Genomic DNA, 27,637 nt, shown 5'->3' with positions numbered 1-27,637 from the left:
CCTGATCAAATTCCTGGTCAAAGAAAAGTTCAGGATGGCTTCCGTGGACGCGCTTCTCCATGATTCAGGAATACGATTGGTTATGCTCTCTGGACTTTAAGGATACTTACACTCACATCCCAATACTTCCAGGTCACAAGAAGTATCTTCGGTTTTGGCTGCAGTATTTCATGCAGCCTTTTAGCCTCGCGTTGGCTCCCAGGGTTTTCACTGTGTCTTGCAATAGTGGCAGCACCGCTACGCAGACTGGGAGTCCATGTGTTTCTTTACCTGGATGATTGGCTGGTGAAGAGCACTTAAGGACAGTGCTTAATAGTCCATGCAGAGAACTATTCGGGTGTTGGAGCTACTAGGGTTCATTTTAAACTACTCCAAGTCCCATCTCCATCCAGTTCAGCAATTGGAGTTCATCAGAACCCTGCTAGACACACAGCTGGCATGGGCTTTTCTCCGTGTGCCGAGGGCAGACACATTTGTCGCTCTTGCCACTCAGTTTTGAGCCAGCCAGCAGGTCACAGCTCGGAAGATTTTCAGATTGTTAGGCCAGGTGGCCTCCACTTTCTATGTCATACCCATTTCATGTCTTCACATAAGATCTGCCCAGTGGACCCTAGCTTCCCAGTGGTGCCAAGTCTCGGGGAACCTAGCAGATGTCATCCAAGTAACATCAGATTTGATTCCGTCTCTCCTTTGATGGACAATTCTGTCCAATTAGACTGTGGGACTTCCATTCCAAATTCCTTATCCTCAAAAGGAGTTGATGAAGGATGCATCCCACCTGGGGCGGGGGGCTCATGTAAATGGGCTTCATGCCAGGGTGCTTGGTCAACTCAGGAATCAGATCTTCAGATCAACCTCCTGGAGCTACGGGCAATCTGGAACACTAAAGGCTTTCAGAGATTGGCTGTCCAACCAAATTGTACTCATTTAGACAGACAATCAGGTGGCAGTGTAATACACCCAACAAGTGGGGATACCGGATCACACCCACTATGTCAGGAGGCCATCCGGTCGTGGCAGTTGCCAGCCCAGCATGTGATGCCTCTCAAGGCTGCTTATCTGGCCGGCAGACTGAGCAGAGTTGTGTAACCGCACGAGTGGTCACTCAACATGGGCATTGCCCATAAGATCTTCCGAGTGTGGGGCATCCCCTTGATGGATCTTTTTGCCACTCAATCACAAAGTCCCTCAATTCTGTTTTAGTTTCCAGGCCCACAGCAGACTAACTTTGGATGCTTTCCTCCATTGGGGGATGGGTCTTCTGTATTTGTATCCTCCTATCCCTCTTGTGGGAAGACTTTGCTGAAACTCAGGCAAGACTGAGGAACCATGATCCTGATTGCTCCATATTGGCCCAGGCAGATCTGTTTCCCTCTTCTGGCGTTGTCCTCCCAAGAACCTTGGAGATTGGTGTGTTTTCCAGACCTCATCGCGCAGAATGGAGGGATCTCTTCTGCATCCTAGTCTCTGGCCTTCACAGCCTGGATGTTGAGAGCTTAGAAATTTTCTTCTTACATCTTCCTGAGGGTGTCTCCTGGGTCTTGTTGGCTTCCAGGAAAGATTCCCCAAAGAGGTGTTACTCTTTCAAGTGGAAGAGGTTTGTCGTCTGGTGTGAGGACAAAGCCATAGATCCCTTTCTTGCCCTACACAGACCCTGCTTGAATACCTTCTACACCTTTCTGAATCTGGTCTTAAGACCAACTTAGTGCTGTTAGTGCTTACCATTGCCCTGTAGAGGGTAGATCTATCTTTGGACAGCCTCTAGTTATTTGCTTCATGAGAGGTTTGCTTTTGACAAAGCCTCTTGTCAAATCTCTGCCTGTGTCATGGGACCTCAAAGATGAACTCACCCAGCTGATGAAAGCTCCTTTCGAGCCGCTGGAGTTTTGTGTTCCTCAAGTACTTGACCTTGGAAGGTCCAGTTTTTGGTGGCTGTTACTTCAGCTCACAGGGTCAGTGAACTTCGAGCCCTAGTGGTGGATCCACTTTACATTAAATTTCATCATCATAACAGAGTCGTTCTCTGCATGCACCGTAATTTCCTAAGGTTGTGTCAGAGTTCCATCTGAACCAGTTGATCATTCTTCCAATGTTTTCCCAAACCTCACACCCATCCTGGTAAAAGCGCACTGCACAACTTGGACTGCAAGCGAGCATTTCCTTTCACTTGGTACACACTTGGCCCTACAGACAGTCCACCCAGCTTTTTGTTTCTTTTGATCCCAGCAGGATGGGGGATGCCATTGGGGAAACGCACAATCTGCAATTGGCTGGAAGATTGCATTTCATTCACTTATGCCCAGGCTGAGCTGACTGAGGATCATGTCAAGGCTCACAGTGTCAGAGCCATGGCTGCATTGGTAGCTCACTTGAGGTTAGCCTTCATTGAAGAAATTTGGAAGGCTGCAACATGGTCTTCAGTCTACACACTCGCATCACACTACTGCCTTGAGCAGGATACCCGATGCGATAGTCAATTTGAACAGAGAGTTCTTCAGAACTTGTGTGAGGTCTGGAATCCAGCTCCATCCTCCTAGGCCCGTTTTATTCCAGGCTGCACTCTCACAGTGTTGTATATAGTTTCAGGTAAATTACTATTTTGCCCTCGCCATTGCGAGGTCCAGTTATAACCAATGGTGGTGGTTTTCGGTGAGCCTGGTAGCTAGGAATTCCTACATGTGAGAATATGGCTGCTTGTCCTCAGGGAAAGTGAAGGTATTTACCTGTTGCAGGTATTCTCTGAGAACAACAGGCCATTCATTCTCTCTCCTCCCCTTGGAGTTGTTTTCCATGCTATTGGGAAGGCACTTGCACATACGCAGTGGGGACGCTGTGCATGTTCTTAAAGCTATTGTATCTTGTTTAAGTTCTACACCGAGTGATGTAGATGACATCACCCGCATGTGAGAATGAATGGTCTGCTGTCCTCGTAGAATACCTGCTACTGATAAGTATCTTCGCTATCCCCTTGCATAGCCTGCCAGACAGAACTGGTTACATAAGTGCCTGTGTTTGCACCAGAGCATAATAATCACATCTGTGTTTTACCCGAGCTGTTGCTCTAACAGCTGCTGTTTTTTTGTCTTACCCAGGACACCCTAACATGGGGGGACCGATGCAGAGAATGAATCCTCCACGAGGGATGGGCCCAATGGGTCCTGGGCCTCAGGTAAACCTTCTGCTACTGCTTATTCACAAAATATTTCAATAAGGTGTTACAGTTACTGCAGGTTAATGGTTAGATTTAATGGGTGGTAGCGACAAAACTTTAAGTTAACAACTGAAGATGTTCTTAGCATTTAGCCATCTGTGTATTAACTGCATATTACCTGCTATTCATTTAAAGTGCAGTAAAGATGTTTTTCTCTGTATTAAAAAACATCTTTACTGCACTTTAAATGAATAGCAGGTAATATGCAGTTAATACCTTCTGAATAGGTAACAGCTCACTGTTCCGTGTAATCTTCCACATGTCTGTGTCGTGGTAGTTACCATGCATTAACTGTAAGGCACATTCTATGCACTTTTTTGTCAACTGTTTAATGCAGGGATTGCCATGTACTGGCAAGGCGCGGTGTTTAGCGCTTGGGAATTCCTGCATGAAACAGCTGACAGTAAATAGGCTCCAAAATGTTTGTTTAAAAACAATATATATTTTTACACTGTGTTTCAAGTAAAGCTATGCAAGCTTGTTTTCTCCATATCTCTGTCAAAACTTGACCAAGTTCAATAAAATTTGGGATATATCATCCTGAATATATTTGCAATAAGCCTACATGATACACGCAGATGCCATTTAGTTAACATGGTTTTCCATCAGGAGGATCTGATCCTTATTAAAAATTGATATCTGGAGAAAGTTTATGGTTCTCATAGATTGAGAGAGTTTCTAGAAAAGAAGTAGGAGAGGGTAAGTATAGAATATGGTTTGAAGAAATAGCGAGATAGGAGCTCAACTGATCACCAGTCAGGATGCAGCTGGGTTACTTCGTACCGAAGAAAATATCACAACAGTTGGAGAACCAGGTAATGAAGTGATGTCGTTTAGGTGAGGTGGCAGACTTGAGTGTAGGCTTATTGCAAATTTATTCAGGATGATATGTCCCAAACATTATTAAAATTGGTCAGGTTTTGACAAAGTTATGCAGAAAACAAGCTTGTACAGTTTTATTTGAAACAGTGTAGAAATATATATTTTTAAATAAAAAAACAAAAATGCTGTATTTTAATTTTTGTGATAGTACACTACTTTGAAGGCCTTCACCTTCAGTGGTATATTAAATACTTAAATAAACTTTTGAAACTTGAAAACACGTTTTGTGTAGGTGGTGGGGTTTTTTTTAAACAAAATTTATAATATGCCCCTGTGGCATAGCCGGGGTGGGGGGGGGGGGGGCTTGGGGGCCTGGGCCCCCATAAATTGGATTTGGGCCCCCTGAGGTCTGCTGGTTTGGTTGGCAGGGGTCCCCAAGCCCCTCAAGCTCAATTTCATTAAAACCGAGCATACGCGCAGGGTGGGGGGGGGGGGCAGGTTGAGCAGCGCTGGAGGAAGACTTCTGCTGGCAGGACTTGGGAACCCCCGCCTGCCCAGGGGATAGTATTTCCTACACTGCGGCCTGTTCTAGGCAAACTTCACAGGGCATTATTCATTTGGAAAAGCAGTATGCTAAGGCTAAGCATGCTTATCTAGCACAGCCTTCATCGGCCACTAAAGACGTCCTCTTATCTACTCAGCCCTAAACTCTCTGCTCCATGAACGTATGCTGTTTTTCTATAAATATACATTTTTTAGATATGGAGATTGAGTGGGGAAATTACTACATTACTAGAACTTGGCAAGGACCCCGTTACGTCTCCACCCTCAAGACCGTGCAAAGCCTTCCAGTCCACTGTACACAAGACATAGCAAAAATCTTTTATGATTACTTCAGTCACATAGTAAACATTATTAACCTGGGAGAGGGTCCCAATCTTATTCACTACTTGGAGGATTCAGGGATGTCTAGATTTAATTCAGAGATAATTACACATCTTAACTCCCCTATACTGGCCAGTGATACTACTACTACTTAACATTTCTAGAGCGCTACTAGGGTTACGCAGCGCTGTACAAATTAACAATAAGGACGGTCCCTGCTCGGAAGAGCTTACAATCTAAATGATACCAAAAAGCTGTTAAAACCCTGAAGAATTGAACAGCTCCCAGACCGGATGGCTACACATCTGAATAACTCATGATGGCACTGTTACGCTCTGCTACACTTCTCCAGGATGGGTTGGTTTCTGTTTCCTAACCCGGCAGCCGTCATCTGGCTTGGAGCAAGGACAGCAGCCATCTTGGCTAGCTCAGGAGGGGGCAGCCATCTTGTATACAAGAACAGGAAGGAAGCCCATATTTGGGTGTTGTGCTACTCTGCTGATGGGGGCAGCCATCTTGGAACAGCTGCACATGGTTGAGCCTAATTCCTGCACTATTTAAAGCCCTTTTTCCAGTCCTTCCATGCTTCGGCTTCTATTCGCGTAGAGGTTGTGGTCTTCACCTGTTCCAGTGTTTTCCTGTGTTCCTGACCTTGGATTGCTTACTGACCACGCGTTGTGTTGCTGCCTGCCTTGACCTTGGACTGTTTACTGACTATTCTTTGCTCTGCCATTTACGGGCTCTGGACTGTGTTTGTTTGCCCTCCTGTCTGGTCAGTGGTCGTGCAACCCCGCTGGTTCCGGAAGTCCTGCCGGACACTCGAACCCAGGGGCTCAACTCCTGGGGGGCAGTGGCCAAGTGCAGGTGAAGCTAGGGGTTGTCTGGCTGCCTGACCGAGAGCGGTGTCACTCCATCTTCACCGTGCTCAGTCGGGGCACAAGGGCACACACATCTCCCGTCATAACAGGCACAAACCTGTGGTCCCTTGCTTTCGTATTATAATACCTCCATCTCAGTAGGTGCTCTACTGTTATATGCCAACACAGCATTTATAACATTGATACCCAAGCTTGGTAAACCCGATAATATTCCAGAATCCTATTATCCTATATCTCTAATGAATGTTGATATCAAAATATTGTCTCAGTTACTAGAGGATCACCTAGCCACTCGTCTTCCTAAGATTGTCTGCCCAGAATAGGTAGGATTTGTCTCGAGGTTTGTCCGCAGAACCTTATTGGCCATGCCCCGTAGTATATCTATACAAATCTTAACAGGTGTAGTGAGCTTAGATGTCGAAAAGGCCTTTGACAAGATCCACTGGCCCTAGGGAAGCTTCATTGGGACACATGTTCTGGCACTGCCTGAAAATACGCACATTTTGGAACCTGATGTTTACTCTTATCTCCACAACATCTGTGGCCCTGAAAGTCTATAAAGGACTTTTGCAAAGGGCTGTTCTTATGGCTTAAAGACAGTATTGTACTGCTGGTTGTCTGAGGAGTCTCCAACACTACCACATTGGCATTCTTATATGATATCTTTACTCGTGATGGAATGCTAGTCGATAGAATCGCTAGACTCTAAAAAAAAAAAAAAAAAAAAAAAAAGGGAAAGTCTTTCACTGCCTTTGGGAACCTTTTTGGACCTCATTACCATATGTGGCGTGTAGCCATCTACTTAATATCTGACCTTTGCATTGCAGGTCGGCAGAGACATCTCCATGCTGTGCTTTACTTATCCTGTGTTGGGGGAGGGTAGGGCGGATGGGGAGGGGTGTGGGACGTTTTTGAAAACTGTCATTTGTGTATTTCTATATGTGTGTGTGATGTATCTGTTTCTACTAATTTGACCAATAAACATAATTAAACATAGTTTGTGTTCCTGGAGCACTGCAGGATTTGCTAGTCCAGTGACTTCAATTTGCATATGTTTGCTACTGCTGCAGCAGTGAGGAGGTGATACAAGCACCAGAATTCCTACTGAGCTCTGGTGGAGACTCCCATCTTTTCAATTTGCAGATCCTCTCTGCTACTCGGTTTGCCAACCTTGACATTGGGCCTCTAATAATTACCATCAAGCAAGACATGTACACAGTGAATTTATCCAAACAGCACTGTGTTCTGTTGTGTATAGCCACCCCTGGGGGAGAGGGATGATCTGAGTATCATTGCTAACACGTTGCTGGTGCATGGATTGTGTAGTTTCAGAAGGGGAGAGAAATATAGTATGACCCAGATACAGTTGAGTAAACTAGTGGAAGAACTTAACCTGCCCATTTGTGCAACATGGTGGCGTGAGTTGATATCCTAGAATTCTGCTAATTTTCACTTGGGGTCCTCACACTTCCCACCCATTTTCTGTTACAAAGCTGGTTTCACAACCGGATATTAATAGAAAATACTTAGGTTTCTATCTGTATATAGAAATCAAACAAAATAAGACATGGAAAAGAAAATAAGATGATACCTTTTTTATTGGACATAACTTAATACGTTTCTTGATTAGCTTTCGAAGGTTGCCCTTCTTCGTCAGATCGGAAATAAGCAAATGTGCTAGCTGACAGTGTATATAAGTGAAAACATTCAAGCATTACTATGACAGTAAAATAGATACCATTGGAGATTCTACATGGAATGTTGCTACTATTGGAGATTCTACATGGAATGTTGCTATTCCACTAACAACATTCCATGTAGAAGGCTGCGCAGGCTTCTGTTTCTGTGAGTCTGACGTCCTGCACGTACGTGCAGGACGTCAGACTCACAGAAGCAGAAGCCTGCGCGGCCACATTGGTGATCCGCAAGGGCCGACTTCTACATGGAATAGCAACATTCCATGTAGAATCTATAGAAATCAAACAAAATAAAACATGGAAAAGAAAATAAGATGATACCTTTTTTATTGGACATAACTTAATACATTTCTTGATTAGCTTTCGAAGGTTGCCCTTCTTCGTCAGATCGGAAATAAGCAAATGTGCTAGCTGACAGTGTATATAAGTGAAAACATTCAAGCATTACTATGACAGTAAAATAGATACCATTGGAGATTCTACATGGAATGTTGCTACTATTGGAGATTCTACATGGAATGTTGCTATTCCACTAACAACATTCCATGTAGAAGGCTGCGCAGGCTTCTGTTTCTGTGTACGTGCAGGACGTCAGACTCACAGAAGCAGAAGCCTGCGCGGCCACATTGGTGATCCGCAAGGGCCGACTTCTACATGGAATAGCAACATTCCATGTAGAATCTATAGAAATCAAACAAAATAAAACATGGAAAAGAAAATATGATACCTTTTTTTATTGGACATAACTTAATACATTTCTTGATTAGCTTTCGAAGGTTGCCCTTCTTCCTCAGATCGGAAATAAGCAAATGTGGTAGCAGATAGTTTATATAAGAGAAACATCAAAGCATTACTTTGACAGTCTGACAGAGTGGGAGGGTGGGGGCATGCATGTTTTATTTTGTTTGATTTCTATTGATAACCTTTAAGAGTGGACTAACACGGCTACCACACCTCTCTACTTATCTGTATATAAGAAGTGCTTTCAGCCATTGAAAGGCAAAAAACAGCTTTCTGAGGCGCTGTAATCCAGTTGCCCACTGCTTGTGTGTGCTGAAAGATGGCGGGAGACGGTAGCAGAGCAGATTTATAGGTGTTTTGCTGTTGTAGTTGGTGGTGGTGGCTGTCCCCCATCATAACATAACGTTGTATGAACTCTGCTGTTTCATTGTTACTTAATTGCTGTGTGTTTTATCTTTTATTCTCAGATTACATTTTTTTTTTTCCTGCTACTAACCCTTTGGTGTTTTGTTTGTGTTTTTTTCCCTTCTCGTTATGGTAGACTGATCCTTGGTTATCATTGCAGAACTACGGCGGCGGAATGAGGCCCCCTCCAAACTCCTTAGGGCCTGGCATGCCTGGAATCAACATGTAAGACCAAGAATGGCCTCATGCTGTGAAATTGGCTTTATGGTAATGCAGGTTAAAAGACTGAGGTTGGGGTATTTGTATCTTGCAGGGGTCCAGGTGCTGGCAGACCGTGGCCCAACCCAAACAGTGGAAATTCAGTAAGTAATTTAGACTTGGTGCATTTCATACCCTCGCAGCTTGTGTTAATTTATTTACTACTACTACTACTATTTAGCATTTCTATAGCGCTACAAGGCGTACGCAGCGCTGCACAAACATAGAAGAAAGACAGTCCCTCCTCAAAGAGCTTACAATCTAATAGACAAAAAATAAATAAAGTAAGCAAATCAAATCAATTAATGTGAACGGGAAGGAAGAGAGGAGGGTAGGTGGAGGCAAGTGGTTACGAGTCAAAAGCAATGTTAAAGAGGTGGGTTTTCAGTCTAGATTTAAAGGTGGCCAAGGATGGGGCAAGACGTAGGGGCTCAGGAAGTTTATTCCAGGCGTAGGGTGCAGCGAGACAGAAGGCGCAAAGTCTGGAGTTGGCAGTAGTGGAGAAGGGAACAGATAAGAAGGATTTATCCATGGAGCGGAGTGCACGGGAAGGGGTGTAGGGAAGGACGAGTGTGGAGAGATACTGGGGAGCAGCAGAGTGAGTACATTTATAGGTTAGTAGAAGGGTTCTGTGGATTCTACTCCCTACCTGACGAATGCAGTTAAAGAAACTGGAAGAGACGGGCAGAGGTCAGGTGTCTTTGAATGAAGTGACCATTGGAATGTTGGATGGTTCATTCCAGGGGCGTATCTGAGGTTCGGCGGTAGGGGTCCCCCGCCAGCTGAAGCAATAGTTTAAAAAGCCGGCAGGAGGAAGCGGACCTCGGGGGGGGGGGGGGGGGGGGGGGGGGGTAGGTGACGGCGGTAGGGGGGTCCGGGGCGAAATCTGCGGGGGCCCAGGCCCCTGTGGCCCCAGGCCCCTGTGGCCCCATGCAGATACGCCCCTGGTTCATTCTCCATCATTCCAGTCAATATGGCAAAACAAATGGACCCACTGGTAGAACACAGGCTCCAGCAGTGTGTCATTCAGAGCAGAAGCGTCTACCTCCCAGCAGCTCTGGGAGTGCACTTGTCCTATTAAGACCTCTTGTTTTCTAAGCGCCCATGTTTATTTTCTTACATGGTAAGTACAACCAGAATCATTGGGCACTTAGTAGTCATCAGGCAACCCTTAATCAAACACTAGGGTTTCATTCCTCTGCAAAATGTGGCTTGACTTTTATTAGCATTGCTGTGTTAGCCATGAATATTTCTACCATGCCAGGAAACATGTGCTTAAAAAGACAGTTCTTTGGCGATCCTCAGTCTTGAATTTTTCAGTGGGTTTTAATATAAGTACAAGTACCAGTAGCAGATCAGTAGTTCTGAAATGTGTTCCCTGGGGAACACTATAAGAAGTTCAGCTTTTAAGATACCTGCAAGTCTTTTGCATCTGTTCTGAGAGCCAGTCTAATTTGTGTTGGTAGCCAGACTTGTATGGCGATATGAAGGACCAGATTGGGGAGCCGCTGTGGCAGAGTGCTCATGTTTAAACTATTTCAAGGAGCTTCCTTGACCCTCTGAACTTTGGTTTGTGATACCGCATAGATAATATACCCTGCTCAGTGGTATAGGTTTATTTTACAACTTATTTCAAAATATTTTTATTGTCAATGAAAAAAACATTATACAGTGTAAACTTCAACTAGATGCAGAATTTATACTAAAAGCCAATACAGTGTAACGGAGAAATTTTGTCATAGTATTTTAACCCCCACCACAACTCTTTGGTATCACTTGCAGAAATAAATAAATACATTTTTTATATAGGTAGATTAATTTCCTGCATGGGTGGTAGGTTTTTTTTATACCCTACAGGACTTTGAAAGCACAGGGAAGAAAAGGGTCTAGATCAGAGCTTCCCAAACTGTGAGTCAAGACCCCTGAGGTCATAAAACCTGCTTTTGGGGTCACGACCTAGGTGGGTACTCCATAGGTACATCATTATTCTGCACTGCCAGGGAGTCGCACAGTTTTATTTGGCCACATTCATGGGGGTCACAGGCCCAGAAAGATTGGGAAGCACTGGTCTAGACCTAACCTTCTCACCCCAACCTCCATTGGATGACCAGCTCCCCCATGACCCCTTCAATCTTCTATCCTTGCCTTTCTATTTACAAAAAAATATTTTGCAAGTTAAATTAGTTATCTGTTGTATTCTCAAATACAGGGAACCCCTTAAAGAAGCAGCCAGATTTGTGTGTAGTTAAGAAGGTAGCAGTATTGTGCAGTACTGGGATGACACTCAGAGGGTGTGTGTTTAGTCCTGCTCCCCTTCTCAGTCAGATAAGTTGAGCTGGCCTGGTATGTAGCATTTTTTGTTCTAAGCCATCACAATCAGATACCGCATTCAGTTCAAGCTCCTCCTTCTTACCTACAAATGCACTCAGTCTGCTGCCCCTCGCTACCTCTCTACCCTCATCTCCCCTTACGTTCCCACCCGAAACCTCCGCTCACAAGACAAATCCCTCCTCTCAGTGCCCTTCTCCACCACCGCCAACTCCAGGCTCCGCTCATTCTGCCTTGCCTCACCCTATGCTTGGAACAACCTTCCTGAGCCCTTACGCCAAGCCCCCTCCCTACCCATATTCAAGTCTTTGCTGAAAGCCCACCTCTTCAGTGCTGCTTTCAGCACCTAACTCTTACCTTTCAGGAAATCCAGACTGCCCAATTTGACGGCCCCTATCGGACTGACTGTTCATTTGTCCTTTAGATTGTAAGCTCTTTGAGCAGGGATTGTCTTTCTATGTTAAATTGTACAGCGCTGCGTAACCCTAGCAGCGCTTTAGAAATGTCAAGTAGTAGTAGTAGGAATGCATGGGAAGCCAGTATATTCATCTATCTGGAGAGTTCCTCACCAGTAGAGCACTCTTTAATTATATGGGTTGGCTCACAGACTGAGAAGAGCAGACCCTCATGTGGCCATCTGCATATGAAGAGAACAAAGGAGCATCTGCTGTCAAGCAGAGGCCCTGGCCTAACTGAAACAAATATTTCCCCCTTTCTTCTATCTATCTCTAAGTCCCATGGCAGTTATAGCCAAATTTTTGAATACACGTCTTTTATTGTAGTAAATATACAGGTATCATGTGTCGCACTGTTCAGTTGAGATGGGCTAATGTCAGCCGGGGTAGGTCATGCCATGGTTTTGTAACGGTGCTGGCCCATGTCCCAGGAGGCATTAACTTGTTGGGGGGGTTTTCTTTCTCCACCACCACCACCCCTCCCCCCTCTCCAAGGGTGCAACAGTGCCTTTAACAATTGAAGTGGCAACTAGTTAAGGCTGGGTATGTTGAAAGTGGTTCTCTAACTTTCTTGTAATGTTCTGTTCATAGATTCCGTACTCCTCTTCATCACCCGGCACATATGTGGTAAGTTGGGGGGGAGGGGTTTTGTGTGTGTGTGACGCTTATATCTTGCCATTTCAGTTCGAAGAATTGCCCAAAGCAGCTTACAACACAAAGCACAATACTTAGCCATTTTAAGTATGGTTAACTTTATACGTTTTTTTATAGTGTTTCAAAGATTTTAATTGTCTGGTGGTGGTGAATAGTGAAGTGGCTTTTACCTGGCTTTGAAACAGCAAGTTAAAAAAGGTCCCTCCCCCCCCCCCCCCCACCCCCCCCCCCCCCCCATTTATTTTTATTATAACCTAATGGAAAAGCATAATCCAATAAATTTTCTGACCTATATACAAACTGTGTGCAGGTCTGAAAATTGTTGGGTTTTTTTTTTTTTTTTTGCTCTTTTAACTTCCAGTTTAATTATAGAAGTAAACACAAAACCCTCTCTTTCCCTCCTACAGTACTTGCTAACAAAGATTGCCTTTGTCTTCCCCCAAGTTTGGCTAAAAGGGAGCATCCTAGGTTAGAGATTTAAGCCTGACTGAGTGCCATTCTGCTGACTGCAGCAAGATCTTGCTGACCTTTTGCAGGCTATGTTATCCTATGGGTTATGATGTATCCCTTCTTTATTTTTTTTTAATCTGATCTACAGGGGCCCCTGGTGGTGGAGGTCCTCCAGGAACACCAATCATGCCCAGTCCTGCAGGTAAAGAGGAATCAGCAATAATTTTGTACTGACTTTTCATTGTTCAAGAAATGTTTCTGAAGCCTTCATTGCTCAAGCAAATATGACTTTGACTTCTGATTTTTACAAAGTGAAGCAGAAACGCCACGTAGAGATCATGTCCATTGAATTATCAGCCCATTCTGTGTGGGAGTCTGAGATTACACTGAGATACAAAACTTAGTGTTAACATCGCAAAGTTCACTAGGAATGTTGTGGCTTTGCATTTTGCTGAGTTTTGCTGTGGTAGTGAGAAGATGTTCATGATAGCATCATATTGTGGAAACTTGGGCTCCCTGAACCCCCTCCTCCCTCCCCCCATCCAGTTGATTCCACAGGAGGCTGGATTTATTCAGAACGATTATGCATTAGATGTATTTGGATATACTGAAGACCCGGCATATGCAGATAAATGTCATGCAAATTAATTGTGATTATCTTGAGAACCTGAGTGGCTCCAGTCTCTGAGGCAGATTTGGGAAGCCCTGTTACATAAAGAGTTTGGAGCAGAGTGGAGGAATAGCTTAATGGTTAGTGCAGGGCCTGAGAACCAGGGGAACTAGGTTCAATTCCCACTGCAGCTCCTTCTGACCCAGGGCAAGTCACCCAATCCTTCAATGCCTAAGGTTAAAAAAAAAACCCTTAGATTGTGAGCCTACTAGGGAAAAAGAGTCCCTGCATGTAATAAATGTGAACCACTTTGGTTGTACCACAGAAAGGCAGCAGTATATCATATTCATGACCCTTTACTTTGACAAGGGAGTGGAGAATTGGGAAGCTAGGTGGCAGTGTTCAGCTGTTTTAAGGTTAGTTTCTTTTGATAGTCATGGAGAGAATCAGTGCTATAGAGCTGTACCTCTGTCCTGTTATAAAGGACTCTGCTTGCCGCTGGGTGAATCGTTGCCAGGGTTGCGGTCTTCCTGCAACACTGGGCGGGTTTTCTACCAGCAGCTGCGGGCAAATTCCGGCGGGATGCGGGTTTGGGCTTTTTTTTCCTGTGGTGCTGTGCTGCTTTTTTTCAGGGGCTTCTATGGTCCAATTTGGTCCAATAGAAGCTTTTACAGGGCTTCTATTGGTCCAATTTGGTCCAATAGAAGCTTTTCAGGGGCCGTGATTGACGTCAGGGGCGGGGTTAACGACGTCAGGCGTGATGTCAGGGGGCGGGGTTGGTGACGTGAGAGGCGGAGTCGGTGACGTGGGAGGCGGGGTTGGTGACGTAGGAGGCGGGGTTGGTGCAGTGGGAGGTTGGGGTCGGTGACGTGGGAGGCGGGGTTTGAATTTGGGCGTTTTTTTGGGCTGGGAAAATTTTTCCCATCTGGCAACCTTGGGCTGAATGGAGAACAGATCTGAGATTCTAAGCTTGTTTGTGGAATGGATTGCAGGCAAGACTGTTCTACATTAGCTGCATTTCTTACAGAAAGAGCCTGTGCTTTCTGACACACGCAGCTCGGTACATTTGCCGCTTCTGACACCACAGTTCTTGTACAGGAGAATTTTTTTGAGCCAGTAGATTGATCCTTTTACTTCCAGCCCAGCTGACAAGTCCCATTCGGGTGACTGAATTGTTTTCACACTTGAATTCCTGAGCTTATAAACCTTGTGAATCTTCATCAAGTGTAGAATGACCTCTGAAATGGCAGCACTCAGGGAGAATTTGGTGGTGACAAATAGAAACTGAAAGGATTGAAGTGGTGTGAGATTGCTATAATTAAGAAAAGGAGTTAATCAATTATCCATCTCCCCATCAGCAGCTTAATGTGTTTTACTGTTTTCACAGATTCAACAAATTCAAGTGAAAATATTTACACAATGATTAACCCCGTGCCGTCCGGAGGTAGTCGGCCCGAATGTGAGTCTTTTTTTTCTGTTTGCAGACGCTGTCACAAATCACAATTAACTTCAGCAGCTGCTGAGGGAATGCATGTTGATTGTTCTGAGCTACACCGTCATGGTACGATATTGGAAATGCAGAGGCAAAGGACAACGAACTTGTGTGCGTTTCTGAATGTTACAGGAATGGCCTGAGCACTTGTGTTTGCTGTGACCGGCTTAGTTTAGAAAATCTGTGTGGGTGGCACCAGTACCTAAAAGCCCAAGCCTTTGAATCTATGGATTGGGTTTTTGTCATTACCTGTATAAAAGAATGTGGTTTTCTTGGTATGAAAGGCTTGACTATACTTGCCTACTAGGAACGCAAAAAGATCAGCACGCACATTCCTTAATCTCCACTACCCTAACTGCAAAGGTTTTAAAATATAAATCCACATACGCGACCAGTTTCTCATACATCTGCACCCAGCTATGGAACGCACTACCGAAGGCCATAAAAACAATGCAAGACCTAACTATCTTCCGAAGACTACTGAAAACAGATCTGTTCAAGAAGGCGTACCATAAACATCCAACTTAAATACTATATAATAAGACTATACACAACCGAAACCTTATCACTTGACTGACTAACCTCTTTGCCATTAGTAAACAAATACTATCACTACAATCCTTCTATAAAATATGGTCTCTCCATAGTCGATGACCTAATAATGTATGTTATAATCCAATTATCACCCAGGAACCTTCATGCAATACCATAATGTGTTCTTCTTTACCATGTATGTATGCACAAGGTGTGTGCATATATATATATACCATGAACTGTTCCACGTATGTGATGTTCCATCTAGGTTACCATGTATGTATGCACCTTAACGCAACACCATTTGTAATTTTGTTACCCGGAAATGGCAACCACCACTACGGCAGATGTAAGCCACATTGAGCCTGCAAATTGGTGGGAAAATGTGGGATACAAATGCTACAAATAAATACTTAGTATTATAAAACTGGCAGCAAACATGGTGTATGGCAGACAATTTGAACAATCTGCACCCGTCTTGTATGTGATGCATGTGCTGTTACCTAGAGCTTCATGCCAGCAAGACTGAAGTGGTGCTCCCCCCCCCCAAAAAAAACAAAAACAAACCATGTACCCTGACTTGAAGTTGGTTAACTGCAAGCATAAAAGTATGGAATCTGAGAGCAGGTAGACTGTAAGTCCATCTCTTCATTTTAATTTCCTGTTGCAGTCCTTTCTACTCTGGCATCTTCTCTGCGTATTCCACGCTTTCTTGAGCTTTGTCACTTGTTTTTGCCACATCCACCATTTTTTTAAAGAAACATTTCCTCCTGAGTCCTGGCCCTGACCTCTCATTGTGGACCACCTTCCCTTTGGAATGACACACATCCCAAAGCCTCATTTTTTTCAGTGGGTGCCAACCCGACAGACAGATCCTAGAGCTAAAGCAGTGTGGTTAAATCTGAATCCGATCTATTTAAAGTTAAGTGGTGGGGGGAAGGGGGTTTGATTTACGGTATTTATTTATATACTTGGCCTGGAATAATGATCTTCCACTCCAGAGGTCAAGTACAGAGTACTGGGCATGGTGGAGCTGGCTGCCTTCTGGGGGTGACCTTCTTTTTATGCTTTTATCTGCAGTTCCCAATGGGACCTGGCTCGGATGGTCCTATGGGAAGCATGGGTGGAATGGAGCCCCATCACATGAATGGATCCCTAGGTAAGCCAAGTGAGGTCTATATCTTGCCAGCAGTGCATAGGCGGTAATCAGTAGCTTTCAAACCTAGCAGGGCTGTCGACTAGGCGACTGAGAGACTGAACCGGGCCTGGGGCAGGGCCGCTGCCCCTCCCCCCCCAAGCTGCCGATTGCTGCCGCTGCTGAAATACCTTGGCTGGCGGGGATCCCAGGCCCGCCAGCAGAAGATGTCTTTTTTTGTCCAGCACTGACTGCCTGCCCCTGTGGTTGCTTGTCCTCTCAGGGCATACTCGGTTTCCAAACTGAGCAAGTGTGCCTGAGAGGAAAAGCAGCTACTCAGCAATGGGCAGAAGAGCAGCACTGGAGGAAGCTCCGGGTCCTCCCCAGCCTCCAAGGGGGGCCTGGCGCCCGGAGTTTTCTGTCTCCTGCTCGGGTCCCATCAGGGGCAAGAGAGAGAGACCCTGGCGCCGGGCCCCCCTTGGAGGCCCTGGCCTGAGGAATTTTGCCCTCCTGCCCCCCCCTCCCGGCTTGGCTGTCGACTTTCTGCAGCAGGAGACCATATGATTTTCAGGGAAGTCCAGAGGCTGCTAGGGACAATGAACTGGTGACTAGTTATTTTCCTCTCAGTAGGTGACCAAATGACTGCCAGGTTCGGAAAAGTTTCTGCTGCTCTGGATGGTTATTGAAAACGGACACCAAGGACCTGATTAATTAAGGGCTTTCTTCTATTCTGTGCCTGAGGGAAAGACTTTGAGGAATCAGGCCCCAAATGATTAATTTGAAACTTAGTGCTTAGCCATTAAGCCCTGGAGGCAGGGTTGGGAGAGGTATTAATAGTATTATGAGGACTCTGTAGCTGAACTAAACCAACAGTTGGTGGTGTGGAGGACACAACAATATCTAAATGTTCAAACATCCACTCACGTCCAAATAACAATGTTAATGGGGAAAAGCCTCAAAGAGCTCCTAGATTATACATCATCTATCGGAGCTAAAACAGACCAACTGGTCTTTCTCTTCATCATAGGCAAAAACCCCAATAAGCAGTTCTAAATAATCTTAATAGACTGCAATCAAATACTCTATAGTTGCTAATTTGGTTTTGCTTTTTTTGGTAAATTAACTAAAATATTATTAAAGTTGCGTGATAATTAGTGGAACATGCCAAACTATCTAGTGTATTGCACTTAGCTTATTGCATGGCGTTCCCTTTAATGCTGCTCCACGCTGTGTTGTTCCCCTCTTTATTGCCCTGAGCCGACGATGGCCAGCATTTCGCTGCTTCTTCAGGGTCTCAGGCTGTAATGAGATTGCAGTCGATTAAGATTATTTAGAACTGCTTTATTGGGGTTTTTGCCTATGATGAAGAGACGACCAGTTGGTCTGTTTTAGCTCCGATAGATGAATGTATAATCTAGGAGCTCTTTGAGGCTTTTCCTCATTAACATTGTTATTTTGGACATGAGTGGATGTTTGAACATTTAGACTCTGTAGCTTAGCCAGTTGTTTCTGAGATACTGTGTGTGAAAAGATGTGCATGGTGAACATTTAAAAGAACAAAGATTGTGTTGCTATCAAAATGTTCCTGTGAATTTCACTCGTGGAGAATGTTTTAGTACAGTTTGGTCCTGTTGTGTCACCTCCTTTTTACCAAACTGGCTGAGGAGAAGAGTTAATATAATTGTCAACAAAGTGTGCATTAAAGAAAGGGATTCTAGATTTTGTTTAAGTTCAAGCAGTGAACCATTAACATTCTGAAAGTAATTTATAGCTCTTGTTCTGCACTGTTTGTGACATTGACTATCAAAGGAAGACTAGTTAAGGAAAGTGAGAGGTTTTGAAGTTAAATATACAAACACTGAAGGTTTTGGACATGCTTCAGGCTTATTTTGCAGCAATATAGCTCAGTTCTGGACAGCAGATTTTTTTTTTTTTCTTTTCTCCTTCAGTTTTTCTGCATCTTCAAAGTTCCATATCAGTCAGATTGGGCTTTGAGTGCAATGATGGTGCACGAACCTTTATTTGCAAGTACCTATATTTCCCTCCCCAAATCTAGCCCAGCCATTGCAGTGACAGTCCTTGGGCAGGGATGACAGACTACAGCTTTTTAAAAACGTTATTACATGTATACCGTGAACTTGGCCAGTAGGTGTCACTATTGAGTGATGAAAGATACTCCCTCTTCTTTGGGGCTGGGAACATTGCTTTCTGCAGCTAGAGGAATGGAGGACTGAACTTGAGCATACGGCACTGCCCTGGAGCCTGTTTCTCTTTTGCATCGTTTGTCATCCCTCTACTCAGGAACACTGTTTCTCTTTTGGTAGAATGTGAACTTCCATGATAATGCATTGAAGGTGCTACTAAAAGTTCTCATAGTAACAGAAACCCACTGGCAAAACAATAATTACAACCCAAAAACCCAAGTGGGTGGAAAAGTGGGAAAAACACATTCACCGTGGCTGCCACTGCAAATATATCAGTTGCTGAAAAAATTGGGAAAAGACCTCAGACGCCGTGCTTCATTCACGCTGAAATATCCTACAAGCATTTAATATAGCGCAGTGCTGGCTTCAATCATAGGTCAAAAACCCAACAATGCAATTTTTATTTATAATTACGCAGTGATGCAAAAAAAACATTTTTCAATTCTTCCCAAAGCATGAAAAAGTGAAAAGCAACTTATCTTGTAAGCGATGATCTGTGGCAGTAGCGAAACGTCCCTACGGGGACCCGTTCACCAGATGGCTTCCTCAGGGGACTCTATGCTGCCATGCTGTTTAAATGCTTCCTGTATGTGGCTATGCATGGCAGCATAGAGTCCCCTGAGGAAGCCATCTGGTGAAACGGGTCCCCGTAGGGACGTTTCGCTACTGCCACAGATCATCACTTATAAGATAAGTTGCTTTTCACTTTTTTCATTCTTTGGAAGAATTGAAAAAAAAAATTATTTTTTTTTGCATCACTGCATAATTATAAATAAAAATTGCATTGTTGGGTTTTTGACCTATGATTGAAGCCAGCACTGCGCTATAAATGCTGTACGCTATTTCAGCGTCAATGAAGCACGGGTGTCTGAGGTCTTTTCCCAATTTTTTCAGCAACTGATATTTGCAGTGGCAGCCACGGTGAATGTGTTTTTCCCACTTTTCCCCCCACTTGTGTTTTTGGGTTGGTATTAAAAGTTCTGCAATAAACACCCTCCTGACTCATTCTGCAGGGAACTGTGACATGTAAAGCCCTCAGAGACCTTGGGTTATGAAGTGCTCAAAATCAGTATGTGTTTTATTTCCAGTCAGATCAGTGGTTTCAAGGCACCTTGTTGATTGACATGCAGTGCCACCTGCCTCTTACGTATGTGACAGTGCCCTTATCCAGTGAGAGGCGTTGTAATAGAAAATGGTGGGTACAGCTGCAGAATAGAGAAGTTTGTGGCTGGATAGAGGAAAGTAAAAGGCAGCTGCAGGTTTGACTTTGATATTGACTCTCATTTCTCTTCCAGGGTCAGGAGATCTCGATGGACTATCTAAAGTAAGTAGGTGTGCCCCTGCCTGGGTGGTGCATGTGCGTAACATTAGGTGTACGCTGGGTGTTGGTATTGGCAGTGGGACTGTAATTATGTACCAGATAATGTCTGATTATTCATAACATGGCTCAGCAAGAGGGGAGAGGACCTGCTGCTTGCTCAATGCTGGTTTATTTTGTCCTCCATTTTGACCTGGAAATCATGGTTACCAGCATAGGTCCCAAACTACGGCCCATGGTGCTAATTTTTCCGCCTATGGTAGAATCCAGCCTACAGAGGAAGCTTTCCTTTTTAACGCACAATAGCGTCAAAGACAAGGCTGGTGGAGATCCTAGGCTCCATCAGCCAAAGAAAAAACCATGTTAGGATGGATGGTGACAAATTCCTGCCCCTACCCTCTCTCTCCCCCCCCCCCCCCCCCCCCAAAAAAAAATCACCTTTTGTGATTTGAAGTAGCCTAATCCTTCTTTTGAAAAGTTTGGGGACACCTTCTTTAAAGCCACCCATAGAATTCTCTGGTTTCTATTTGTGCCTTTTGTCCTCTGAGCACAAGATGGACCTTCCTACTGGGCCATATGATACCGAAGACTCTAGCCAGGTGCTCCACTGATGATTATTCCGCTCTCAGGTGTTCACCCTGATTGTGTGCTTTACACAGGCAACAGCAGGCTTCAGTTTGGCTGGAGAAAAGGAACCTACAGCCAGGACATAGAAATGCACATCAATACAGAGCAGCTGCTTTAGAGCTAAAACTCAACAGCCATGCCCAAATGTGAGACATGAATGTATAGACATGCATGCTTCCTGTCTGCTACGCACACTAACACCAACACTTTTCATTCATAGAATTCCCCAAGCAACATAAGTGGTATTAGCAATCCACCAGGCACTCCACGGGACGACGGTGAGCTGGCAGGCAGCTTCCTCCATTCATTCCAGAATGACAATGTGAGTCCTTTTTTTTTTTTGCCAGTCATTAGCAGATGACTCCTTATGAAAGAGCTGATGAAAAACCTGATGGTGCACACATCCTTGTGGAAGCTTATGAGGACTGGGGTGAAGATGAAATTGACTCTGAATTTCAATTGCAGAGAAAGTGTGTAGGAGAATTTTTCACACTTTTGTAATTTGGTTCCCTCTCTAATGAGAACATAGCATAAGATATGACTGGTCAGACCAAGGGTCCGTCCAGCCAGCATTCTGTCCTGACTGTGGCCAATACAGGATATAAATAATTAGGGAAAGCATTCAGAACATGGCTTATGATATTCTTTCCAATCCCTGTGTGTGCACTGCGTGTTTCTATGGGGTAGCTGAGGGTGGTGATACAGTTGGCAGGGGGCATTTTTGAAGGGTTTGAGTAGTTTGTGGAGTAGTGAGGCAATTGCAGGGACAATTTTGGGGGAGGGGACAGTTGCATGAAAGTATTTCTGGGAGGTGGGATAGTTTGGGGGACTAGTTTTTAGGGTGGGACAGTTTACATTGTAAGGCAAGGAGGGGAAGTTTTTTGAAGTGGGGGCAGTTGGAGGATAATTTTTCTGGTGGGGCAGTTTGCAAAATGATATAGTATTAGATGATTTTTAGGGGTGGAGCAGTTTACATGATATTGGTAAAGTTGCAGGCAGCAGTTTCCAGGTTTGGGGCAAGTTCCATGGGATAGGTTTTTTTTTTTTTTTTTTTTTTTTTAAGGGGGTGGGGTGTTTTTTATTTTATCTGTATTAGAACCACATACTGGCAAGAACAATAATATTCATAAAAGGAGATATAACAATACAGTATGGAATTTTTCAAGTTTCATTTCCCCCCCCCCCCCCCCCCCAATACATTCACTTCAAGAGATCAGACCGCACATGTTTTTATTTCATGGCAGTCTAATCCACAAATAGTAACAAAACAGAACCTTAGCATCCCCTCCCTTCCCAAAAGTCATACTTCAAGTTATAGATTCAATAGATAGCTACAAGCATGGTGTGGCAAACGATCCACACTGGGGACCAAATTTGTTGAAAAGAATTCCAGGCTCTCCATCTTCGTTAAACTGAAAGTTCATTCCTCCAAGCAGTAACCGATGGCATTGCAACCTGTCTCCAACACATCGTCTTTCTGGCTAAAAAAAAAAAAATCCTTATGCAGCAGATTAGGCCCCGATCTCAGACCCAAGGAAACAAAGTTCGAGAACAATTCAATGTCCACCTGGAGAGGCAGGCGTCTACCTCGTATTGCTGGAAGGTGGGTCTGCACCCGCATCCAGAAAGGTCTTAATGAACAGGTCCAGCATAAGACGCGTCAAGTGTTCCATGAGCAACCGTATCTGATCACTCATATCTCGTAAGTACATAAGTGTTGCCATACTGGGACAGACTGACAGTCAATCAAGCCCAAGTATCCTTTTTCCAACAGGGCCAATCCAGGTCACAAGTACCCGGCAAGATCCATCAATAAAGTCCTGTTGCAAACATCAGCCATAATCAAAGGCAGGAGCCAGGCTGCGTAAGCTGATATGATAAAGGAATAAACTTAAAGTTCAGGATAAGAGGCAAAGTTTCAGAAAGTAATTCTACAGCATCATTCAAGGTGGAAGCATCCAGTGAGCCAGTCTCCAGGTTGCAGACCCCCCCTCCCCCCCCTGAAGCTGCTCAAAGGACTTCATAGATCTGGCATCAGGTCGCGAACTTAAGTTAAACCTTGACGGTGACCACATTTTAAATATAACTTGGTCCCATCAGGATCCAAGTCTTCATACCCGAGGAGAGGGAGCAACACAGTGGAGGAAGAGCCTGCTTAGAAATCTATTTCCAACCTTGGCACATAGTTATTAGAATAGGGTGTGCTGCAGTAGTCCATCAGTCACGTAGGGTGTGCAGTATGAAGATAGTACAATAGGTGTGTTGGTGCAAGCAGCTGTTGTTCCAATTCAATTAGGGATAAGTGAGCTGTGCCTTTTATCCAGTCCACTAGTGTCTCACAATGCAAGCTACATTATAACGTCTCAAAATCAGGCAGTTTTCAAGCCCCCCTTCTCAAAAGGGAGAGAGAGTTGAGATAGATTCTCTAGCCTTTTATTTTGCCATCAAAATTTGTTAAGACTCTTCTGAAAGAGAGCCACATCACGGTTAGTGAGGTACATGGGAAAGGTCGTAAGACATAGAGCCATTGCGGAATAACACCATTTTATATAAGGCCTATTTGGCCCGTGAGGGACAGTGGCAATGGTGCCCATAGGGCAAAAACATCCAAAGTCTTTTTGAGCAATACAGTGTAGTTTTCCCGATAGGCCTCTCTCATCTTACTGGTCAATAAACTCCCAAATATTTCATCTTCTGCTGTACTTTCATCAATGTAAATTGGTCACCCCACTCAGTATATTGATACCCTCCCAAGGCCATGGCCTCAGATCTACTAAGATTGAGAGACAATCCAGACACCATGCCTTGAGAGTGTACCAGGTGCAAAAGCCACCTCAGTGATCGGGCTGGATGAGTAGGAACACACAGCACGTCATCCACAATTGCCATACACTTCACAACTTCCCTCCCTATAGTAAGGCTTCTGACCTCTGAGTCTGCCCACAGTGCAATCAACAGGTTCTCCAAAGCTAACACAAAGAGCAAAGGTGATAGAGGGCACCCCTGATGGGTACCCCGCATCAAAGTGAATTAATCCGAGAGTCCCTCATTGACTAGCACCACCAACAGGATTAGTATACAAAAGTTTTTATCATGTCAAAAAAAGGGACCCCCAAATCCATATTTATCCAATAAAAGACCAATTTACACAGTCAAATGCCTTTTGGTTGTCAAAGCTGATAAAGAGGAGCAGGTACATTTTCAGTAGCCACCATAACCTTACTGACATTCCAAACTCTTGTCAAGATTGTACAAAGCCCACCTGATCCTGATGGATAAGATCTAGCAGCAGGCCCAGCACCCGAATCGCTAAGATCTTAGACATCAGCTTCACCTCAAAATTGAGCAAAGAGATAGATCTATACGATTCCAACTGAGTAGAGGCGCGACCAGGCTTTGGAATACAACTATTATAGAATGATTTTCATGAGCCGGAAAAGCAGCGGTATCACAAACTCGTCCCAAGATATGACTCCAGTGGTAATGAAACATGATCCTGGAGAAGCTTATAAAATTTGGCACTTAGTCCATCAGGGCCTGGAGCTTTCGTCAATGGGGCCTGTTTTATGGCCTGAAGGATCTCCAAAGCTGAAATCGGCTCATGCAAACATCCAGCTACCAGTGGGTCAATCGTAGGCAAAGTCAGGATATATGACTGAACCATTTCAAGTGGGACAAAAGATTGCTGATAGAAGTGAGCAAAATATTGGGAAAACAAATATATCAGCTGGTCCTTATTAGACTCAGGTTTACCCTGATGACGTATACCTTTACAAAACCAGGGACCCTCCGAGCCTGATTTCCATGTCGATATAGCTTGTGCTTATAATATACAAGGGTCTTAATGGTCATAAACTAGAGAATTGAAGGCCACCCTAGCTGCTTGTAAATGTTTTTGGTTGTCGTAGAAAGACACAATAATACTCCCTCTTACATCAGTCAACCTGACGTTCCAAATACAAACAGTTCTTTGGCCTGTTTCCATCTCCTAGCAGCCACATAGGCAATGGTTTCCCCTCTCAAAACAGCCTTTCGTTGTTAACCAGAATAATATGGGATCGAAGCATGGCACTCATTATCAGCCAATAATGTTGCCACTTCTGGACAAGATAAGATCTAAAGGAAGATCCCAGTACAAATATGATGGAAAACGCCAAAGTCTGGGAACCCTGCAGATCAACTCGGATAAGGGAATGATCTGAGAGCGTAGGGAATCTATATTTGCTTCAGTAACCTTATGAATGTGAGACATGACCGAATGTGCCCTAGCAATATGGGTAAAATCTTTGTCTAAAAGACGAAAAAATCCACCAGGGATCCACCAAATGTAGGATTTGCAAAAACATTCAAGGCCCCAACCGGGTCTAAGGTCAGCATGCCCCTTCCACCCTTCCATGGGGTAGTTTTAAGGTTGGAGGTAGTTGGAGTGATCGCCGCAGTTGCACAGTATTTTTGGAGGGTGGGCAGTTAGGAGGGGTAATACTTGGGAGTGGGGCCAGTTTATGGAAGATTAGAACATTTATGGGGAGATAATTTAGGGGGTGGGACAGCTTGCTGGGTGGTACAGTAGTTGTGGTAGTTTGGGGGAATGGCAGCAGTTTCTGAAGTTGTGGGGCTGTTTCACTCTAAATTCTATGCTAGGGGCAGTTTTGGGGGGGGGGGGATGGGAGGAAGGCTTGTTTCTTTGGAATTCCTGGTCTAATTTTGCCCATGTTTAAACTTGTTTTTCTGAGGTACCCAGTCTACATTTTGGACTGGAATCGGTACACCAAACCTTTGACTCCAACTCCTCTATTTTCTTACTGTCTAACTCAGACTCTTACTATGAATAGTAAATGTACAGTAAGATAAAGTTGATTAATTACAGAAACATAGGATATTTCTTTATATACAAAATTAGGACTAACAGGCCAGACAATATATTTATTTGAAGTTTGTTTATTGTAAAAAAAATTGTTATAGCCCGCATATCTCATAAATTCTATACAGCTAACTAAAATTTGAACAAAGAGCCTGAATAAAAAGAAGTATAAGTATGAAATGATAAGTTTACCATATATTATAATGTTATAAATTTTTATTTTGTGAAACTGGAGTCATACTGGAGCTTTTTTACCAACTCCACCCAACAAACTTGCTTCTGACCCGACAGCCCTGGTTGCCACTTATAGATATTCTCAACCCTTTTTGTATAATTCTGACTTCCGGTTGGGTTGGAAAAAAAAAACAAAAAGATTTATATGGAACCCCCCCCCCCCCCCCCACAAAAAAAAAAAAAAATTCTGTTGAAATGAGCTTGCTAAGTCTTATCAGGTAGTGTTACTGAAAAAAAAAAAGCCAAAGTGACTAGAATCACTGAAAATAGGATTTTGCTTCCCCACGCAGTGGCGTAGCCACAGGTGGGCCTGGGTGGGCCGGGGCCCACCCACTTAGGGTTCAGGCCCACCCAACAGCAGCACACATTTAGCAGTGGTGGGGATCCCAAGCTCCGCCAGCTGATGACTTCCCCTGATGGTAACGAAAACGCTACTTCCACGATACCGGCACCTGCCACATGCTAGTTTTCAGCACATGCCTGCTGCAGACTGCCAAGATGGAAAAGAAGCATTTTCCCACCAGCTGAGATATTTTTTTTGGCAGTGGAGGGGGTGGGGGCAGAAGAACACTTGTGGCCCACCCACTTCTTGCCCGTGGCCCACCCAAAATCTGTTGTCTGGCTACGCCCCACCCCATGTGGCATTTATCCTAAACACAATGACGTCAAAAGTAGCTGTGTGCACCACACGTTCATGGTTTCCATTGTTACTTCTGGTCTGTGCTGTCTTGGGGGGGGGGGGGGGGGTGGGTTGGGGAGGGTGATGTGCATCAGTGGTGTAAATCATCTGGGTGTCATCCCAGACAGGACCAGAATTTCAGTTTAGACAGGAAGCCAGTTCTAGGGATGGATGCAGGAAAAGTTTTACAAGGCAAAGGAAGAGGTGAGTTCCAAAACTATAAAAAAAAAAAAAAATGAATTCATACCAGAAACAGACTGCCAGATAGCCATAGGATGTATACAGTTTGCACTAAAAGGCATTATCCATAAGTTATATGATATTCAGGTTTTGGAACTCACTCTTCAATTTTAAATCCTTTTAGTATGAGCCTTCATGTCCTGATTTTTGCCTTCTCCTCCTGATCACCTCTCCTCTGGCTCTCTTAACAGTATTCCCCCAGCATGACCATGAGCGTCTGATCCTCTGCACTCCCTCCTCCCCAGGACTACCCATAGCCCGCTGCTGCCTGCAAGACTAAAGACTTTATGCAAGGAGAAGCTGAGTGTACTGGCAAGGAAGCTGGGGGCAGCGCCCTAGGTTTTGTTTCATGCAATAGAAAGGCTGAACTTTTTATTTCATAAAACATGAAGAACAACAATGAAAGGATTTAATAAACAACAAACAATTTCAAGTCCCTGACAAGTCCTTCTTCTGGGAGGATTATAAATGTCGACATGACACTTTTTTCAATTTTCTTTTTTTTTTTTTTTTTTTTTTTTGCCTATTTGGAAAGACATGGAAGCCTCTAGCACCCAACTCCACCTCTCTGCTGTGCGTTTGTGCTGTGCTAAGCAAGGAACCTAGTCTGCATTTGAAATCTCATGTCTCCATTGTAGCCTTTTTTTTTTGTATTTTATTTAAATAAACTGGACCGTTTACATGTGAGTTTTTTTTTTCTTTTTAAAGGCTTTGTTTTTTTCTTCCCCCCCCCCCCCCCCCCCCCCCCCCCGCCCCATGGAACATGTCCTCCAGCTACAAGGCACCTGTTTGTACAGTGATCTGCAGCTTTCCTCGTCACCCCACTCCCCCACAGGGTCACATCGTGGAGATTACTCTTGAGCTGCTTAGCTGTGACTCTTGATATGCGCAGACTGGGCTTCTCCCATCCAGTGTACAC

At 44.3% G+C, this 27,637-nt stretch overlaps 1 protein-coding gene across 2 annotated transcripts in view; it reads left to right on the top strand.

Moving 5' to 3' along the window:
* The window catches only part of SSBP3 (single stranded DNA binding protein 3), a 291,646-nt gene extending 264,224 nt beyond the window's left edge, over nucleotides 1–27,422 (top strand). Inside the window, exons 9-18 of one of the 2 annotated variants that reach the window (XM_030206353.1) lie at nucleotides 3,093–3,169; nucleotides 8,800–8,864; nucleotides 8,953–9,001; nucleotides 12,272–12,311; nucleotides 12,933–12,986; nucleotides 14,782–14,870; nucleotides 16,501–16,579; nucleotides 20,055–20,083; nucleotides 20,925–21,026; nucleotides 26,910–27,422. In XM_030206353.1, coding sequence (XP_030062213.1) covers nucleotides 3,093–3,169; nucleotides 8,800–8,864; nucleotides 8,953–9,001; nucleotides 12,272–12,311; nucleotides 12,933–12,986; nucleotides 14,782–14,870; nucleotides 16,501–16,579; nucleotides 20,055–20,083; nucleotides 20,925–21,026; nucleotides 26,910–26,939 — 614 coding nt within the window. In that variant the 3' untranslated portion in view covers nucleotides 26,940–27,422. Of the gene's footprint in view, nucleotides 1–3,092; nucleotides 3,170–8,775; nucleotides 8,865–8,952; nucleotides 9,002–12,271; nucleotides 12,333–12,932; nucleotides 12,987–14,781; nucleotides 14,871–16,500; nucleotides 16,580–20,054; nucleotides 20,084–20,924; nucleotides 21,027–26,909 lie in introns of both variants that reach the window. The other variant, XM_030206351.1, reaches the window with a different exon arrangement.
* The last annotated feature ends 215 nt before the right edge of the window (nucleotides 27,423–27,637 follow it).

This window comes from Microcaecilia unicolor, chromosome 6, assembly GCF_901765095.1.
Source record: "Microcaecilia unicolor chromosome 6, aMicUni1.1, whole genome shotgun sequence".
Taxonomy (NCBI): domain Eukaryota; kingdom Metazoa; phylum Chordata; class Amphibia; order Gymnophiona; family Siphonopidae; genus Microcaecilia; species Microcaecilia unicolor.
The sequence above is the reverse complement of the archived record's forward strand: the minus strand, read 5'-3'. Positions and strand labels throughout refer to the sequence as shown.